The sequence below is a fragment of the Phalaenopsis equestris genome, unplaced genomic scaffold (genome assembly GCF_001263595.1).
Source record: "Phalaenopsis equestris unplaced genomic scaffold, ASM126359v1 Scaffold000155, whole genome shotgun sequence".
NCBI classification, from domain to species: Eukaryota; Viridiplantae; Streptophyta; class Magnoliopsida; order Asparagales; family Orchidaceae; genus Phalaenopsis; species Phalaenopsis equestris.
Window position 1 is genome coordinate 336,123 of NW_018164597.1, and position 21,521 is coordinate 357,643.

Consider the following 21,521-nt stretch of genomic DNA (forward strand, 5'->3'; position numbering starts at 1 on the left):
TACTTATTCAGGAAGGAGATCCCAATCATAATTCGGGATATGTGGTTTGGCGAGTTTAAGGTAAATCCCGGACACAATAATTAAATTTTTATTTATTTATTTTTATGAATCTGACAATTTCTAATTCAATTTACAGAAGAAATGGTCCGAGCCCCCAAGGAGGAGACACACATCCGCAGGAAATTCGAGCACAAGTGGAGCGATTGTCTACAAGACCGATCCAGTGGTATATGCAAAACACGTGAGCACTCTTTGTGGTTGGGTGAGGATGAGTTTGATGCACTGCTCAAAAATTAGGACTCTCTCGAGTATCAGAGGAAGAGGTAACAGGCAAAGCCGAGTCACCGCTTTGATTTCGAGGCATGGGGCTTCAAAGCATAATGGTAGAGCCCTTCCACAGACGGAGTACAAGAAGAGGCTGGTAAAACTTTTTTTTTTTAATTAAATCTTAGTTTACATTAAATGTATTCTAAATATTTCATTATATTGACTGACACAGGAGAGATAATAAAAGTCAACTGCTACAAAGTTATAGAGCACACCCACATGCGGTATTCAGATTAATATTTGGTGAAGAACAGATCGCAGGTGAATCAAATAATTGACAAGATTAATACGTATAAAATTCAAATAAATATCAAAATTTATTTAGTCTCTCACTTTCGTTAATCATATGTTTTGTAGGAAGCCTTTATGAGGCTCAAGAATAGCTGATCTCTACAGTCGACATGTGGTTCGGACACATCTCCCTATCCTTCTGAGTACGACCTCGTGAGGGAGGCTGTCGGCGAGAAAAAAAAGGGGTTGGGTTACGAGTTGGGGTCCTAGGCGCCCTCCTATGATGCCTGCTCGACTTCTAACACATCTGGTGCATCCACTTCCACGTCATAGGAGAAGAAGATGTAACACCTAATTGCTGCTGAGGTTGCTTCTTAGGTGGTCGCCCTGAGATCGGAGATGAGGGCAAAGATCAAAGCGGTGTTGCATTCAGAACTGCAAAAAGGGAAGAAGGAAGTGCAGTATAAGGGTGAGTATGATGATGTTATAAGATGACAAAAGATGATGAGGACGCTGAGTAGGGGATTTTTTTTTTTTTGTATTGAACAATTTATTATTAGCAAACATTAGTTTTACTGTGCAGTTGTACATTTCGTTTGTTTTAATTCAATTACGATTGCTTTGTGTAGAAACTGGCGTTGAAAGAGAGTTATATATGTGTGTGTGTGTGTGTGAATATATATATATATATATATATCTTATAGGACACATGTCTGGAGCACACTTTATAGACAAAACAAGAGATGTTTTCCCAACAATCTATTGAACACGTGATGTAGGTACAAAGTGCTGCACTTTTGCTATGTAAAAAAATAGCAGTGTTTGCATTCGCTCGTTTATATTTCAAACACAAAAAGTGTGTTCGTGTTCGGCTCGTTTGCTTAGTGAGCAAACACGAGCTGTTCGCGAACAAAGAGTCGTTTTGACAACCCTAATCACGCAGTTGTAGGATGCTAAGGGTTAGGGCAAGATTTAATAAATCTTACTGGTTTTACAGGTTTTTGACGACTTATTTACGATTTTACGACATTAGCAAACAAGAGATGTTTTCCCAACAATCTATTGAACACATGATGTAGGTACAAAATGCTGCACTTTTGCTATGTAAAAAAAATAGCAGTGTTTGCATTCGCTCGTTTATATTTTAAACACAAAAAGTGTGTTCGTGTTCGGCTCGTTTGCTTAGTACGCAAAACACGAGCTGTTCGCGAACAAAGAGCCGTCTTGACAGCCCTACAGTGAACAAAAATACAAACAATCAAAATTTTGACGTCAAGCTAAAATTATTTAAATAGATCGAAGTTCTAGATATGTCATCTTAAATATTATCAACCTATTAATTTTAATTTTATAAAAAAAAAAACCATGGATATCTCTAACTCTCGAACACAACAAAATTGTGACCTGTCAAGTCTTTGCAAAAACAAATAATTATTTGCAGTCCGCACGCGAGAAGAAAAAGAATGGAAATTCTTTACACAAATGCTACCTTATTTCCTGTCATGTTCCTTTGGATGAGAGAGAAATTTTCCTCGCGAGGAGCCAATCTTATCCTCAAGCTAGTTTGCAAACTCTAAAACCGATAAAGATGAGGGGCTTAATTGAAAAATGCAGAGTTTTTTTATTAACTCCGTGGAGGTGATCTACGGTCAGGATTTTTTTTTTTTATTAAAAAAAATTTAGGTGGGACCCAGCTTGATATATAAACGTGTCGAACATGAACAAAAATTTGTCGTTAGTGTTCGGCTCGAAATACTACTCATCAATTATATATATATATATATATTGATTAGCAGTATTTTTAAAAAAATTAATTGACTACAAGGCTACAAATATTTATAATAAATTAAAATTATTAATTTTAAAAATAGAATAAGATAAATGAAATTATATTTAAATGATGTTTTAATATAAGCAATAAGTTTTATTAAATCTTGTTCTAATCCTTCGCATTCTACGACTGCGTGATTAGGGTTGTCAAAACGACTCTTTATTCGCGAACAGCTCGTGTTCGGCTCACTAAGCAAACAAGTCAAACACGAACACACTTTTTGTGTTTGAAATATAAACGAGCCGAACACGAACGCTGATATTTTTTACGAGTCGAACACGAGCTAATCCTGAGTTTGCTCGTGCTACGCTTTTTTACACCCCTCGTGACGACTCCTTGAAAAATCATCATCATTGTTGTAGAAAGAAGCTATAACTCCAAGTTAGTATGCATATAACCCCAAAAGTCCCAAAAGTTTTATAGTTACACGTTATGAATCGCTTCGTTATCCATCAATTGATGAAATTAAGACCATCCAAATGGTTATATAATAAACATACATGACAAATTTTTTGGTGCACACTATATATTAAAAACCTGACAATTTTGAACAATGTTATTGGATTGTTTGGTTATGTTTAAAAATTGATATAGAGGTAGCAAGAGAAGTTTCAAGTGGTTTTTCAAGTGGATATTAGTGATAGATTCTTGTTGGGATGTGGAGGACTTTGGGTGAGTGTGTATGTAGAGGCTAAAAAACGAGCATTCAGCTTGCTTGGCATGTGGGTTAGGTTTAACAAATTAGATTTTGTTGCATCTTTAGGGATGTCAGTATTGAAAGTTGGGGAAAAAGAGGGCTCAAGTTGGAGGGGATTAGGATAAGATAAAAAGGGTTTACAGTTTGCGCGTGTAGAGGGGACAAGGTAACGTTTGTGGGCTATATATGGAAGGATAGTAGTAGAGAAGGTCAATTAAAGTGGAGAGAAGGCGAGAGCTAAGTACAAGGTTTATGTGGCCCAGGTTTTAGGAGAGTTTAAGAGAAGAAACTTCAGGGTTTGATGTATGAAGGAGAGAGGAAAGTGAGTGAAGTTGCATGTACCAAAATAAAAAAATAAAACAATACAAAACTACAAGAATTCTCGCCATAGAATTTCACAAGAAAAACAAACCACCATGTTGTTCATAATAAGGGAGAATTTTCAAAGAATTGACAATTCTTCAGTCATATTAGTTAGGGTTACAAATTTATATATATAGATAGATAGATATAGATATAGCATTACAATGCAGCAAAAAATTGGAAATAAATCTATTCTAAAATGAAGGGGTTGTCCAAGAAAATAAGGAAAGGAATACACTCCTTAATTTATCACACTACTTTGTAAACCCATGCTTGCAAGGAAGGTAAAAGTTACTCCTTGAATTCATCCATATTTTATGTTGAGGAGAAAGGAACGTTCAAGCAGAGATTAAACCTATCAAGCTTTAAAATTGTAAACGAATAATGACGATATTTATACAGTGTGTAAGGCTCTTGCCAGTAATCTCGTGTTTGGTCTATGTACATGCTGAAATTTTTCTGCACCACCCCCATAAAATCACAAAATTATACTCCACAATATTAAAATTAGTATAAAAAATCAATTGAAAACTCAAGTCTTACTTAACTATGTAAATGTCTACATAAGAAAGCTAATTCTTCCACTATTAGAAACTTGTCAGTGGACTTCATTTGATATGATATCTAGTGCAAACCACAAGGAACTCTACTCTGAAGAGTTAAAATCCATATAGCATCCAAAATATCAAGTGCAAAATCAAGTCTTATCTAAATATTCAAAGATCTTTAAAAGAGGCTAATTTCTTCCATGTTGTATGGAAACAGAAAGATCTTAGAGAAAGAAAAGTTAATCGCTAAACGGAACGGAATTGAGAGTATGAATTGACCACACATCACTACAATTATTATGCAAATGCCATGATAGTAATAAGAGCATAGAATTTAAGGAAGGAGTCAAGGGGATTAGTTTGATGTATATTCCTACTGATAACATATTGATTCATTCTTTTACAAAACCAATGACTAGGGTTGTGTTCCAGATTCATGTGTGGGGTCTTTGTTTTGCTTGTGAAAAATTATCCTTTATGCATTTCCAATATATCATTATTTGTGCATGTTGTTTGAAATTTCAGAGGTTTTCAGACTAACACTCTAGCATGAGCAACCACCATATCCTTTAGTAGCAAGCAACATGAGACGTGATGTGCCAACCTCATGAAGATGATACTATAAGTGGGCCAATATGAGCATGAATAATGCTAAACATAAATGCAAACCCTAGCTGAGCATTGGTAGGAGAAACTAAGTAGAGATTTTCATGTCGTGCGCTTAAATGGATGGACTAGAATTTAATATGGTTGTAGAAAGGCTAAGCATATATGGTTAATTCACCGTAACATGCAATTCATAACACATATACTTTTGTCAAACAAAGTTTGGAGATTGGATAAATAAATTCATATTTCATCTCTTAGAACCCAAATGAACAAATGATTGTTTCTCATGTGCAGAGCTATGTCATGAATTAGATACATGTTGTTGCTATATCAGCATGTTATCCTAGGGTCATGGCTGATTCAACCTCACAGAGTATATGTCTAGATAAATTGTCAAGTCAAACCTAAAGTTTACGAGAACAACAACAACAGCAACAACAAAACCTTTATCCCACTAAGTGGGGTCGGCTACATGAATCCTTTTTTCTCCATTGCGTCCTACTTAGTGTCATATTTTCATTTAACTCTAATAAATTAAGATCATTTTTTATACAATATGTCTAAGTCATCCTAGGTCTACCTCTGACTTTCTTAACATAAGTCGAATCTAAAATATTTACTCTTCTAATCGAATCATCAGATGGTTGACGTTTAATGTGACCAAATCATCTAAGACAACTTTCTCTAATTTTGTCTATCACTGAAGCTACACCAACCCTATCACAGATATATTTATTTCGCATTTTGTGTCTAAGTGTTAAGTCACTCATCCACCTAATCATTCTCATCTCGACAACCCTTAACTTAGTTTTATGCTTCTCTTTTAAAGGCCAACATTTGATGCCATAAATCATTGCAGGTCTCACCACCATCTTATAAAATTTTCCTTTCAGTCTAAACAATACTTTTCTATCACACAATAGGCCTGAAGCATTCCTTCACTTTCACTTCAACCAACCATTCAACCAACCAACTTGAATTCTACTAAGAGAAACCCCGTTATTATCACCATCACTTTGAAAATTAGACCCGAGATATCGAAAGCATTCACACCTTTTCATAATTTGATCGCCCTAGTTACATTTTTATCATGAGCTACTACTACTGATTACATTTCATGTATTCAGCTTTAGTTCTACTCAAACGAAAGTCTTTAGACTCCAAGGTAGACCTCTATAACTCAAGTTTTTCCTGAGTTTTTTCTCTCTTGAGTTTTTCCTGAGCTTTTTCTCTCTTCTGATCCACGGGAATGATATCATTAGTGAAAAGCATACACCAAGGTACATCCTCCTCTAAGTGTCCAGTAAGACCATCCATACCTAAAGCAAAAAGATATGGGCTTAAAGCCGATCCCTGTTGTAAACCAACAGAAATAGAAAAATTTTTGGTCAATCCTCCTTTTGTTCGAACCCAAGTAACAGTTCTTGTATACATATATTTAATGACTTGAATATAAGACATATCAACACCTTTCTTCTCAAAAACTCTCCAAATGATATCTCTTGGAACCTTATCGTAAGCTTTTTCTAAATCAATAAAAATCATATGTAGATCCTCCTTCTTATCTCTGAACTTCTCCATCAAACCTCTCAATGCATGCATAACTTCCATAGTAGACCTGCCCGGCATAAATCCAAAATGATTATGAGAAATCTTTGTAATACATCTTAACCTATGTTCAATTACTCTCTCCCATAATTTTAAAGTAAGAGACATCATTTTAATTCCTCTACAATTGGCACACTCATATGCATCCCCTTTATTCTTAAAAATGGAGACCAAAATACTCTTTCTCCGCTCCTCGGGATCTTTTAGTTATTAAAATAATATTAAAGAGTTTAGTAAGCCAAGCAACTCCCAACTCTCCTACTCCCAACTCTCCTAAATATGCCCCACTTCTATTAGGATGTCATCAGGTCCTACAGACTTTCCACCCTTTATTTTCTTTAAGGTCTCTTCAAGTTCTTTTTCACAAATGCGACGATAAAATGAAACATTTTATTATTATTAACGATATTAAGTTCATTGAGGTTGATTGTATTTTTCGAAACATCATTAAAAATTTTATCAAAATAACTCACCCACCTAGTTTGAAAATCTTTTTCTAAGAAAAACACTTTTTTATATTCATCTTTAATACACTTTACTTGAATTAAATCTTTACTTTTATTTTCTCTTTGTTTGGTTAGTTTATACATATATTTTTACCCTCCTTAGTATCTAATATGTTCAAAACAGAATTTTTAGTGTCACAGATTGTTCTCTTAGACTCCCTACGGGCCGTTTGATATTTTTCTCAGTTCTCTAAGCTTTTACATTTAAACCAATTTTTATAACATATTTTTTTATATTTTATCTTTTCTTGCACATTATTATTCCACTATCAACTTATTTTATTTATAATTTTTTTTTTTAGATTCTCCAGATACATAGTTTAATAGTTTTTAATATTTTATCCTGCATAGAATTTGTTTCTTTATGAACACCCCAAATTTGGAAATCTTGAATTTTACTCATAAAAAAATAATTTTATTTGTGTCGTTTAGGCACTCTCATCTAATTCTACGATGATGATTCTTAGTATTCTTTATTTTACAACTCTTCATCTTGAAATCTAAAACTAATAATCGATGTTGAGTATTTAAATCTTCACTTGGAATGACCTTACAATCTTTACATTCCCAACAATCTCTTCTTCTCATAAAAAAAATTTAATTTGTGTTTTATTGGATCCATTCTTATAAGTAATAATGTTTCCATCTCTTTTCTTGAATAAAGTATTAACAATACACGCTAAAGCAAAACGTAATATAGTTTAATCTTCTTCATTAATCACTCAAAACTGTAGCCACCATAAATATTTCTAAAATGTTCTACCACTCTACCAACATCTCCATTTAAATCTCCTCCAATAAAAATTATTTCTTCAAGAGGTATCATTTGTATTAAGTTTTCTAAGACATTACAGAATTTATCCTTAAAACCTATATCGAAACCTACTTGAGAAGTATAAGAATTTATAATATTAAAAATCTTAGTATCAACAATAATCTTAAGAGCTATAATTCTATCTCCAACTCTATTAATTTTTACAACAATAATTTTTAAACTCTTATCTATAATTACACCTACCACATTTCTAGTGTGAGTCATACCTAAATACATTGAAGCAAAAAGACGTATCGGTTGAACAATGTCACCTTACAAAATTGTGGAGAAAATTAATCACCCAAGCAACAAGTCAATAACATAAGTGTATTTCATAAAATGGGGATTTATATGCATACCACACAAATCTTTTGAATATACATATTTAAAGCCGAAACATTAATATCCACATTTACAACACTCAAATCATCACATCACATTAAAAAAAAACTAAAACTAACCTTTTTAAAGTGAAATTCACCTTTTGATGCATAAGCTTCGATGTGATTATAAAACTAAAATATCATATGTATAAATATCAAACTTAGGTGTTAGATATGTAATACATAAGAATTGTAATACATAAGAATTGTGTGTGAAAAATATGTGAAGTTCCACGTACATGTTGGACGAGTCTTTGTTATTTTATTAATAAAAATCATAGCTTGGGTAATCACACTTAGTACGAGTGTTTTTTGTATAAGCATTTTTATAGCCCATTATATACAAAAAATGCTTGAATTTAGCGCACTTGATATTTATGATGATGCACAAGATAGTGAGAGTGATGTATTATGTTAGTTTAATAGTAGCAAATTATTAATGCTAATTACTATTCTTTCTTTCATTGGATACAAACTCCACACACTAGTATGATGAGAGGAACAAATTTTTAACAGCCAAGTTTTATGCTGGAAGATGTAAGAATCATCCTACAATTGTTTTGAAATAAGGATAATTTTTTGTTGAAAAGGATAATTGTTACTTGTTTAGGCTTGTCACAATTTGCAGATGACTTTAATATCCGAACTCTTATAGTATATAAAAGGGCCTCTACTCACAGACTAAAAACATAAAAAATAGGATGTCATGTAAGAAACCTAAGGATTATTCCAAAGAATATTTTTGAAGACTTGTATTATAAAAGTCATCTATTTTAATCATCCAACAAGATGAAATGTACAAAGGTTCCTAATCTTTTGTTTCAAACAAAAACTAATGGTTCTTCTACATTGCAAGACGAATTTATAATTGGGTGAATTGCATGAGGCAGCTGTTTCAAGGTCTAGCATTAACAAAGGATTCTCCTTCATGTAAGCCAAAAATCATATACAATTAATTCTATGTAACAAAGACTCTAATGAATACAAACAATTGCAAATACAAAAAACATTGATAAGTTTGCATGCCATAAAAGTTAAATATTAGTTCATTCACTTAAGAGTGTAATATTGGAATTTCATGCAAGCTCTTTCCCATTTACTTGCAGTGCTCATTTATCCAGCAACAATATGACGTACAATGGATAAGGAGTGGAAAATCAATGATGTTGAATCCAAAAAATGTAATTCAAATAATCCAATTAATTTTTTATGAATATAATCAAAATAAAAAGGATAGGGAAGAAAAAAGATACCTCTTGAAGGTTCAATTTTTACAGAACAATGCTGATAGATGAACCCTCCAATTTAAAATCACAGTGCTTATTAACAATAATATAAGTTGAAATTGTATATGGGAAGATAGTTCGGCTCTAAACAGTTAATGCAGAAGTGTTAATATATCACTATGTATGATGAACAAAAAGTTATGGGGGTGTTACCAGCCTTTTGGAGAGGATGGGAACAAATACTTGGTGAGAGATTTATAACAGACAAATGACTTATTATATGGAAACAAAGCAACCTCAAATTTCACTATAGAAACCTCAATTTTGCTTCAAAATTGGCAGATGAAAACCCCAGTAATACACAGAAATGTCCGGGATGGATCTAATTACAGACGAATTACAGAATCCACGAGCATAAGATTTAACTCTACATTAACTACATTGTAAGAAATCCTAGAGTCTTGCCAGAATTTTTATTGAATGAGACGCTAAGAAGAAGAAATTCAAAATGACAAAGCAGCTGTAGAAGAAATTTAATTGAAAGAGCAAAACTAGACCCGCTAATAAAAGCTAACTCGCTGGAATTACTGAATACTAAATAAAGGATATACAGGAAAAAAAATATCTCATACAAATAAAATAACTTATCAGCATAAGAAATTTATTAATTAAATTACTTATCATAAAATTATTCTAGAGAAATACCAGTAGTATATAATATGAAAGAAAAATTGGGAAGAACAATGAACTGTAAGGCCTGAGTCAGATATACAAGGAATTCAACAAGAGCAGCAAAACATTTCGATTTTTTGAAGACAAGAATCGTCGTTGATAAAAGAAAACAATTTCATCAAGCGCTCCAAAACATATTCATTCAAATAGAGACCTAAGTGTATCACTAACCATTATTATTATAATTGAACTCAGAGGAGATTCATTCTATAAACTATGAGACATTCAATGCATAGGCGTAAGATAAACAGTCAAATAAGGAGATATGAATGATTAAATTCCGGCAAAGAATCCCGCAAATGCTAAGAAAAACAGCAGAATACTCGCAAGGCATGAATTGAAGTCCGAGATCTGAAAGAACTACACAACCTTAAAGAGAATCAATTGCTCAACAAGTTGATATCATCAAGAATGGATTTCATATAAATCAAGTCTGAAGCCGTGGTTTGATAAGCCAATGAGCTGCCTTGTCCTCAATCAGTTTCAGCAGTGAAGAAAATGACTAACGAGGAAGCTTAGGACCAGTAGTAGGAAATATGCGAGGATCGAACCCTAATTTCTTGCTCATCTAGCCCCAGGAAACAAAAACAATCGAACCCTAATTCCTCTTTCAAGCGGATTTGCTAATAATCTGATAGAATTTTGGGGGAATTTATATACATACCGTCCAACTTTTATGTATTTACATAATTAACTCTTAAATTTAATTTTTTTACATTTATACCGCCTGAATCTTTCACCTAAAAATATCACTATTTTAACATTTAAAAATGCATAGGAGTTAGATATTTAAATACATTAGAATTGAGTGGTACACTCTTTCACTTTAAATAAGTGATATTTTAACATTTAAAAATGCATAGGAGTTAGATATTTAAATACATTAGAATTGAGTGGTACACACGATATATATATATATATATATATATATAAGAGATGCCACATAATTTTTATGTATTAATGTATCTAATAATTAAAAATAGATATTTACAAGCTGAATTAACTTCAAGTTCATAATAACGATACTTTTTTATGTGATGCTAAAGTTTTATGCATTTAAATATGAAGTAAAATTGCGGTATTTAATGTAAACGCCAAATTTATCAAAAAAAAAAAAAATTACTTAAATTATATCTTATAAAAAATTGTAAGAAATTTATATGAGCATCTCTTAACTCAATTTAATAGGAAATGGAAATTAAATTTACAAAATTAGAAGTCATTTAATCCAAAAAAGATAATAATATAGTGTTTATATAAAAAATAAATGAAAATTAATTTATAGTATAAAACAATTATCATATAATTATTATAAGTATCTTAACAACCTACTTATCATACAATTTCTATGTATTTACATGTTGGGGTTGGGGGGGGGAGGGATTTTGAAGTTGTTTATTTTTAAAGTAAATACAAGAGAACTTTTTTTTCTATTTAGTTTATAGGCATGCAGACTAAAGTAAAAACAATATATTCTAAATACTTATGAGATGTTTGCTTGTGTAAATAGAATGTAGGTTTTTCATTTTTCATGTTAACTAGTTATATATCATGTAACTTTATAAGCTTATATACTTAATGTATAAACATTTAATTTTATGTATATAGTTTTTGAAAATTAAATTTACTTTTCAAAAAAATTAAATTTTAAAACAAATTTTATATAATATTCTATATGATTTGCATCAAAGTAACGCTTACTAGATCATTTTCATTGTAAAAAAAATTAAGGGAACTATAATTTCATTAAACATGTATAGGTAGGTGTGTTCATAATCAAGTTATGCAGCTTCATTTATGTGTATATAGATTTGCACCTCATGAATAAAAAATACTGCTAGTTTATCACAAAAGGCTAAACATTAAACTTCCGAGCATAAAATTAACTAAAGGTTCGAATGTTGTTTTATAACAATATCTTTCAGATGCACACTAGTAGATCATTCACACGTATTTGAGCATGCAATTAAGGATAATAATTCAACAACAATAAAGTAAAAAATTGTACATCCACTGGCTAGAAAGCCTTGCATCTGCAGTCGATATGATGTCAAAAGCAATAATTTTTGGTATTTTATTTACATCAAAACTTAGTAGCCTTTATTCTCCAAGCTAACAAACAAGCAAGCAACTTGTGATAAGAAACATCATTTTGAACTTGTAAAATTATCATACACAATTTAAGTACAACCCCACATTTATTACATGGAGTCACGAGTGCAATAAAATAAAGTACATCCCCATCGTTTACAAAGTTTACGAAACAAGTCGAATAAAAAGAGAAGTATACTTCAACCATAGACTAAACACACTAAGAAGACAAAACCATTGCTAATCTACTGTTGTCACAAACCGCATCAGCTCCAATGCATTTCTCCTTCGAAATTGTTTCTCTTTGACAATGCCCAACAGGAGCTTGTAACAATCCAGAAGTAGGCTTTTATGACTATAATATAGTATGGCACATAATAAGGTATCATGTCAATCATCCCAACAACCCATCTTACCATAACAAGCATCATGACAAAGTGAGCAAAAAGAAATTAACTCTGATAATTCAAATATTTATTCATTTACTTACCATGAATGAGAGAGTAATGTATTTCATTGCAGAGACAACTAGACCTCCAATTAGAGTTGGAGGAAAATATATTTTGGTTGAAATCCTTAATAAAAACTTTTTAAAATCTTTGAAGAAAATGTGAATGGTATGATAACGAAAGCGATGAATGGAGAAAACCCTAGTACAATTGTCTCATTATACCCAAGTAAGAATTTCATGGAATGCTTCACAAGTTACATTGTATAGAATGATTAAATGCATCATATGCTTGAGAAGAATCATTTCTCATTTGTCAAACAACATCTTTTAATATTCATTTGTCGATTGCTCTACCCACACAAGAAAGTTTATATTATTTCCTTATTCAAATATGATGTGTCAAACAACATCTTTTAGCATTATTTCTTTATTCAAACAACACCTTATTTTGGTTAATTTTATATTGTAGAAAAATATATTTTAATCTAATGAAAAATTTTCAAAAAAAAAAGGATCATTTTTTTTTGTAACACAATAAACAAGTAGGATGTATTTGGTCATGTGGGTCGTAGTAGTGAGCCCCGTATAGGCTAGAGTCGAAAGCTGCACAAGCTCTGGAGCAAGTTGGTCGTATTTGGTCATGTAGGTCTTCGAGGTGAGGTGTGATGATGTTTGTAGGTCGTAGAGGTTGAATTCGAGAACTGCATGAGCTATGGACCATGTAGGTTAAAGTTAGTCACGTAGGTCGTAGTGCTGAACTGTGATGACGCTCGTAGGCCATAAAGGTCAAAGTCGGGAGTTGTTCGAGTTGTGGACCAAGTAGATTATAGTTGGTCATGTAGGCTATAGTGGTGAGCTATGATGATGTTCGTAGGTTATAGAAAATGAAGTCAGGAGCTACACAAGTTGTGGACCATGTAGGCCTTAGTGTTGAGCTATGATGATGTATTCAGGTTACAGAGGCCAGATTAGAGAGTTGCACGAGTTGTGAATCACTTAGGTTGTAGTTGATCACGGGCAATATATTGATGAGCGGTGATGACGGCCATAGGACAAAGGTTAGAGCGAGAGATGCACAAGTTGTAAACCATATAAGTCATAGTTGGTCATGTAAGCCGTAATCGTGAGTTCTGATGACATTCTTAGGTCGCAAAGGCCGGAGTCAGAAGTTGCACAAATTATGGACAAAGAAGGTTGTAATTAGTCACAAAGGATGTAGTGGTGAGCTATGATGATGTCTATAGGCCACAGAGGTCAGAGTTAGAAGTTGTATGAGTTTTGGACCATATAAGATGTAGTTGGTGACGTAGGACGTAGTGTTGAGTTGTGATGACATTCATAAGTCGTAGAGGCTGGAGATAAGAGCTGTATGAGTTATGGACAACATAGGTCATAGTTGGCGAAGTACGTCATAGTTGTGTACCATGATGACTTAAGCCGCAGAGGTTAGAGTCAGGAGTTGAATGAGTTGTGAACAAAATATGTCGTAGTTGGTCATGTAGGTCACAGTGGTGCGTTGTGATGAAATTTGTAGGTCATATAGGATGGAGTCGGGAGCTGCACAATTTTTGGGCCGCTTAGATCGTAGTTGGTCTCATAGATCATATTAGTAAGTTGTGATGATGTCCAGAAGCTACAAAGGCTCGCATCGAGAGCTGCACGAGCTATGGACCACTTTTGTCGTAGTTGGTCACGTATGTCATAATAGTGAGATGCAAGCAGAGAGCTTTAGGAACCCGGAGAAAGTCATCTTCATTAATTTGCATTGTTACACATTTGTGATGCATTATTTGCACCTGTATGTGTAGTGTATTGTTCTATAGGATGCATTGTTACTATGCATTATACGTCGAGATTTTGCATCACATGTTGTGATTTTTCAAGGGGTTTCATTGCAATAATTTAGGTGCGGCCAATTGTAGTCGACGATGGCCAGTGGGCAGTGGTCAATAGTGGTCAGTTGTTGCAGGAGCGGGAGGTATTTGTCAGATTTGCGCTGCACAAGCAATGTTGGACTTCAACTCCTCATTCAAGCTTTAGTCTTCTTCTAGCTGGAGGTCTCCCCCCCTTTTTCTCAAGAGGAGGGTAGGGCTCTCTTTATAGAGTATAGAAGAGATATCTATACAAATAAGGGAAGAATTTAGACCACTCCATAGGAAAACTCAGAGATATTTCCTCGATCAGAAGGTAATTAGTGAATATTAAGTGTCTTAGTAATGTCAGAATTGAGCAATCTTAGACTAGTTGAGCTTGTCTCCTTACGACATTTGATTTGACTATAAGATTGTTGGATTTGAAAACAATTTGACCTTCTAACCATGCGTTGAAAGCATCCAATGGATTAATGTATTGATATGGGTTTGATTTGACTCAGATTGGACCAATTTTGGTAACGTTGGGTCTATCTCATCAAGCAGGCCAATTTGATTATATGTTTGTTAAAATTATAGTTTTTGATGACTTTTAATTGATGTTTGAATGTTTCTTGTTCAAAATGTGTCTTGAGATTCATGTCATGCCTCGAGATTCATGTCAGATGATCAAAATTTATTGGAGTATCAACACTTATTATATGGTTAAATATCATATGTTATTATTAATGAAATCATAATTATCTTAATTAAAATCATACAAATCATTTAATTATTCTAAACAAGTAGTTTTTTATTGATTTTGAATTATTTTTTGTTTATTAGTTATTCCAAGTTTATAATAGTTAATACATATAATGACTCCGCAATAAATATTAATTAATCTGTCTAAATGACTCCTTAGATGCTTATTAATATTAATGTACATAAAAAATATGAGCATGAATTTTGAGAAAATCCAACGTACTAAGAGACACAAAGGTAAATGAATTTGATTGATCAAATGCATAACCCTTGGATTGAGGCACAGAGTCGACCATACGTGTGATTTCTGAGCTGAAGACCAAGATTCATCAAGCCGAGAGAAGACATCAACCAAACTCTCACCTCAGCATTCCCAGCCATCTCATAAAAAGTTGGGTTTTACCATAATATACTCCAAGAGCATCTAGAAGGACACTCTATCAAGATGTGAGCTACTTGTTTGATGACGTTGATTCACCCTCTGCCCGACATCCCTTTTTCTTCTTATCGATGAATTTTCTTCCTCTTTGGATCAATAGTTAACAGTCGGATTAGAAAAGTCGATCGTCAAATTCAAGTCAATCGAGTCAAGTCCGGACAACCATAGATCCTTAGTATCCAACAAACAACCCTGACTCATTATAGTTGGACAAATGTACCTTGTCAAATCAAGGTCTGCTAATTTCAGCCGACCGAGTAATGAGGTAGTCGAACCATAGGCTCATTTATGTAAATATCTAAATTGTTCTGTAACGCCTCCATTAAAGCAGAAGTGAGCAAGTAATTATACATACTGTACTTCTCCCCCACCCCCTCAACTTTCCTTTAAATAGAGAGATTACTTCTTTAGTAAAGGCTAATCGAAAATCAATTATGGTACATCTTTTGCAAATCTCCATCATCCGACATGAATCTCGAAAGAATGACATAGATCTCGAGGTAATTTTTTTAGCAAGAAATATTCAAACATTGACAAAAACTCATCAAGAATTTCGATTTTAGCAAACTTACTATCAAAGTGACCGACTCGATAAGAAGAACCCAATGTTCCAAAATTCAGTCTTATCCTAGTCAAATCAAGCTCAAATCAAGTCATTAAACCACTCTTAGAAGTTTTCCAAACAGATGTATAAGGTTAAATGATTGTCGAATCTAGCAAGACTATAGTTGAATCGAGCGTCTCGACAAGACAAATCCAACAAACTCAAGATTGCTCAATTCTAACATTGTTAAAGCACTCAAATGTCCATCAAATGCAGTCTGATTAAAGGAAGCTCTACGTATTTTCTGGTCAAAGTGGTTCCTATTTGTGCATTAATTGCACCTTAAACACTATAAATAGAGCCACGCCGCTCTTATGAAGGGGGAGCTTGAGACTTAAGAGAAAACTTAAAACTTTGAGAATGAGCTGAAGTCCAGCACCACCCCTGTCACTGCCGACCGCCGTCGATCACCGCCAACTGTCGCCGATTGTCTTCAACCACTGCTGAGCGTCATCAACAACCACCAACTGTCTTTGAGCACCGTTATCGTCGTCAACCACCACCGATCGTCGTCGACCACCGCTGACCGTCTTCGATCACCACCAATCACCGTTAACCACCAACAACTGGAAGCCGTCAGTAAATGTTATAACTTCGAAAACTTAGTAATCTTTTCTTGTCTGTGGGATAAGGGGTCTCTGTAATCATCAACTTATAGTGCATTTTTACAACAGGGTTAGACCCCCGTAGTTTTTTTTTTCTTTACCGATTTTCTATGTAAAAACTTCTGGCATTACTGCTGGTTATTTTCTCTTAACTTAGTGTGTGTTGAATTCTCGTGCAACACTAAGATGATAATCTATTATTTTCTAGCAAGCATACCATTCTAATGTTTCACTGTATTATTTTACCGCATCAAATTTTCTAGCAAGCATACCATTCTAATGTTTCACTGTGCGCTCTCTCTCCCTCTCTTTCTCTCTCTCTCCATTTTTATACTCGACTCTTTGGATGTGACTCCGGGATAGATTCAAATTCAACAATAAAATAATTCATTAATTGATTTATGCTATATTTCTATTATTTTATCTCAAAACTCTTTAATTATTTTTCATTTTAGTTATGCTTGCTCGTGCTTAAGCAAACTCAGGCCAAATCAATTAATGCCCATCTTAAGGTAAGCTCAGCTGAAATTCATCCTGACCTGGTAAACTCTAGGTTGACTAGTGCAAGCCGACATATTGCCACATTAAATCGGGTTTTCAACCAATTAGCCTCCAAAACATTTATACTAATGCCAGCTAAATGATGCCTGGAAAAGAGACGCTTGCGTACGTCTTTAGCGTTAAATTTTGTATTTTAAGACTATATCTTAATTTTTATATTTATAACATTTAAATTTTTAATATTACATAAAAAACATCACTATTATTAATGTAGGAAAATGAAATATATCTTTCGATATATTTCAATAAATATACAAATAATAATAATTATTCGATATATAGATACTTAACTGAAAAAAAAGATGACGGAGACAGAAATACTTAATAACTGAAAATACCGCCATTTAAGACATGGTGCTTTGAAGCTAAGCATCCCCGATTTCAATGTAATTAGTTCAACCAACCAAAAGAGCGAAGCCACGTTGAAGAGAGAAAGTAGCCCTGCCTTTTTTTTATTTCATTTCAATATAATTAGGTTAGCGCTTCGTTATATTGATTAATGCAAGGCGATATTATCTATGCCAGCCAGTGGTAAAAAATGAATAGGTATAAATATTTATTCTAAAAAATAAATAATCTAAAAAGTATCTAAGAATTTATTATAGACCAAATGAATATGCATAAAAATGCAATGTTACTTGAGAAACACTTTTAAAACGTTAATATAAATTCACTTTTTTTTTCATTTTATTTCAATTTTTACCTGCTCTTTATAACATTAAAACATTTTCAAAAAGGGTTGGAATATATGCAGAAAAAAAGCTGCCGTCGGTGGGAAAGTAGTTCGAATTCCGATGAGTTGATTCAGCGAACACAGCTTTTGGGAATCGATGGATCATCAAAATTCGGTGGTAGCTTCAAAGTTAATTTTAAAAATGGTTAATTTACGTCCCCAGCACACGATTCCATTCTATATATTTTATTTTTTAAAAATATGATGATACACACATTTTTATAACATATGAGTATCCCAAATCCACACATGTGTGTGTGTGTATATATATATATATATAAATAAGAAAAGTCGAAGACTATTATACAAGCCCCCCAATAACCTGTCCAACTATTCGAGGATTCTAACGAACTTGCCTGCCAAGAGAGGATTTGAACCCATAACTTAGGAAAATTACAACCATGAAAGAGATTATTCTACCAACGGACTCACCACAAATATTTTACTAATAGTTTTTTTTCATATCTATTGTTTTTTTTTAATTTGATTAATACTTTCAGCACCTTATTTTAACTTGTAAAATTTTTAGAAAATTTTTTGTTTTTGCGACACACTATTTGAATTACTAAAAATTATATTATTTATATTGACCGTAACCCAAATGTAAATATTTTGAAAGATTAAATTAGGAACGTAATTTTTTCAAAACTAATACAATTAAAACTTTAGATAGAATTATCTGACATTAAATTATCTATCCATTAATTATTAATTAAACTCTTCCCTTTTTTTTTATTTTTTTGGTTTTATCTACATGATAACCATGCTAATACTCGGCTTCCCGTCTTGGAGCACCTTTTTGTTGTTATCTTCTGTTTGGTGCGTGATGCGGACTCGTTGCCATGACTGTAATCTCTTTTTGTTGTCTTGTGTTTGTAATTTGATCATCTTGTAATCCTTATCTTTTTTAATGCTATAACAGGCCTGACAAGGCGGCATTATGATATAACTCTTAACCCCATCAAGTTTATAAACTTATCAGAATACATAAGAGACATATGGAAGCCTTCAAACTTACTAATCAAGCCATTACAAAAAACATCCAACATCACAAAACAAACAAACTCCGTTCAAAGTGCAGCTAAAAGCAACCCACTCTGGAACGAATCTTATTGTAACATTCAGCTCCAAATCACATTCACCAGAATCCATCGTCTTTCCTCCCTTTCTGTAATCAGAACAAGACAAAATAAATTAAAGGAAGAACTTTAAAAAACAAAAATGGTGAAAGTAATAAAGAGAACTTACAGTAATAGGGAGCAATCTTCCACCTCTGATTCTTGCCCTTAACCCATTCCCAGAGCACGATGGTGGTGCCATCATGAACGCCACCGTGCTCCTTATCGCCATTGAAGGCATCAAAGTTAAGCTGTATATTGTTCACCATTCTGATGCAGCGGAAGCCCTCTCCAGTGTCATGGCTTTCGGTCCACAGTATAGATTCGTCCAGGAAATCAGGATTGAAAGGTACCAAACGAACCTTCATTCACAAATTTCAGTTGAAAAATTAGTGAACTGTCATATCATGAATTATTATTACTTTTGTTAGTTTAAAGAAAATTAATACAGGATGAGTTGGGCCGAGCGAGTGTTTGATGGCTAAACCGGTGGCTTTATTGACGAGAGCGAAAGCAGGGAGACCTTCTTCGTCTTTCACCTGCGTGCCCCAACGGAAATCCTTGAACCAGTGCTGCAAAAACAAAAAAGGTGGGATTTTTATCAGGGAAAGGGGAAGCGAAGGTTGGGGATTTGAGAGTGGAAAGGAAAAGAGAGAATTTTTATGAGCGGTTGAATGAAAGTTGCCTGGAATTCGTCGCGGGGGTTCGCCGGAGCGAGGATGACGGCGCCATCGCGGACGGTGAGGGAGTAATTTTCTTCTGCTTTGGTGTAGATTCGGACGGTGGGGTTGCGGATCATTTCGCCATCGAAAGGGGCGGGGCGAGGCTGAGGTGGATTGACGGAGGGGTTTTGATCGTGGTGGTGGTGGTGATGGAACAAGCTCATGCTTTCTTTTCTGTGCTGGGGATCTTCGAGGATTGATTAGCGGATGGGTTGGGATTAATTGGGCGCTTCTGATGCTGTTTTATAGATGGGATGTGCATTGGATTCTTTCGGGGTGGGGGGATGGGGTAAAATTTTATTAAAGAATGTGTACCCCGACTTTAAAAAAGCAAAAAGAGAGCTTTTTCTTAAACAAAAGAAAAAAAAGGGATTTTTATAGGTTTTAAATCGCTCTAGGTTGTGATTCTTAGCATCTTTGGGGTAAAGTTTTTTTAGCAAAATATCCTGCGGTTCAAATAATTTTTTTTAAATATGTCATTACTAATATTATTATGGATAAAATAATCATTCAAATCATTTTCTTAACCACATAAACATGTCACGGTAAAAATATTTGAAATTTGATAAAAAAAAGACTGAAATTTTATTATAAAATTTGAAATTTGAGGAACAAAGTAGGATGGAAAAAAGGTGATTATTTTATAAATAGCAATGTTTTAGGGGCTTTGTAAGAAAAAGTCCCAAAAAAATAAAAACTGCACTTTCATATACAGTTTAATAAGTGAAAAATTAAAGGACTTTTCCTTAATTTTACTATTGTAAGTTTATAACAATGAAGTGTTCTTCCCTATTTTTAATGGTATTAAGATAATATAATGATAAAGGCAGCTATACATTCATGCTATATTAGTCTTTGGACTCATCTGTCATGAGAAAAATACATGCACTCTGTTAGTAAATGGATTCTTCAACATTAATTTTAATGCTTATGCTCACACAAACATAATCATTTCTTAAAATATAGGCAGGAAGTGACTAGTATAATCATGAACTACTTAGTCTCTTATCCATTGAAAAAGTATTTTTTCCAAGTATATTTGTTCTTAAGCTCTGCATTTTTCTGTATTAATGATCACTGTTGCTAGTAGAACAAAATTTTCAATTTATTAGTTGCTCTATTTTCTCTCAAGTTCAAATTGTCATTTATGATTTTCAGCTCACTTAAGTGCTAGTTCATTCATATTTCTTCACGATATCAGAGCCTCCTCATCTACCGATCTTCCAACAACTATTGCAAACTCAGAGCCAATTATGGTTGAAATGCATATGCCTTCTTAATTAAAATTTCTCATGAAAATTGTGAAAATTATCATTCACACAGTCATAACCCAACCTTATATTATTCATATATGATAATAGATTAATCCATGCTGAGTATACAATATATTATTTAGGTCAAGGTCTAATTGGAAGAAATTTCTTTTATCTGCTAATTTTTATCTTAAGGAGCAACCAAATCATTAATAATAGTTTAAAATTAAACTAAAGATCATCACACTGCATATTTTTTTATATATATCAAAATCATTTACATTCAAAACATTTTTATACATTGATCATAAATTTCTAATAATTTTAACAAAGCATACATTTATATCATGACCACAATATATATATACACACACCTCTATCTGCAACTATTATCAAGTCACTCCATTGGATTTTTACCCTTCCCTGAAAACATTTAAATGCAACAAGTGTGAGT

At 33.2% G+C, this 21,521-nt stretch overlaps 1 protein-coding gene across 1 annotated transcript; it reads right to left on the reverse strand.

Annotated features, from left to right (window-relative positions):
- Positions 1-18,956: 18,956 nt before the first annotated feature.
- Positions 18,957-20,048, reverse strand: LOC110021976 (ricin B-like lectin R40G3). The gene is made up of 4 exons (XM_020720721.1): positions 19,778-20,048; positions 19,542-19,664; positions 19,223-19,454; positions 18,957-19,142 (listed from the first exon to the last, which is right to left on the reverse strand). Coding segments are annotated over exons 1-4 (558 nt in total). The 5' UTR covers positions 19,979-20,048; the 3' UTR covers positions 18,957-19,140.
- Between the last annotated feature and the right edge of the window lie 1,473 nt (positions 20,049-21,521).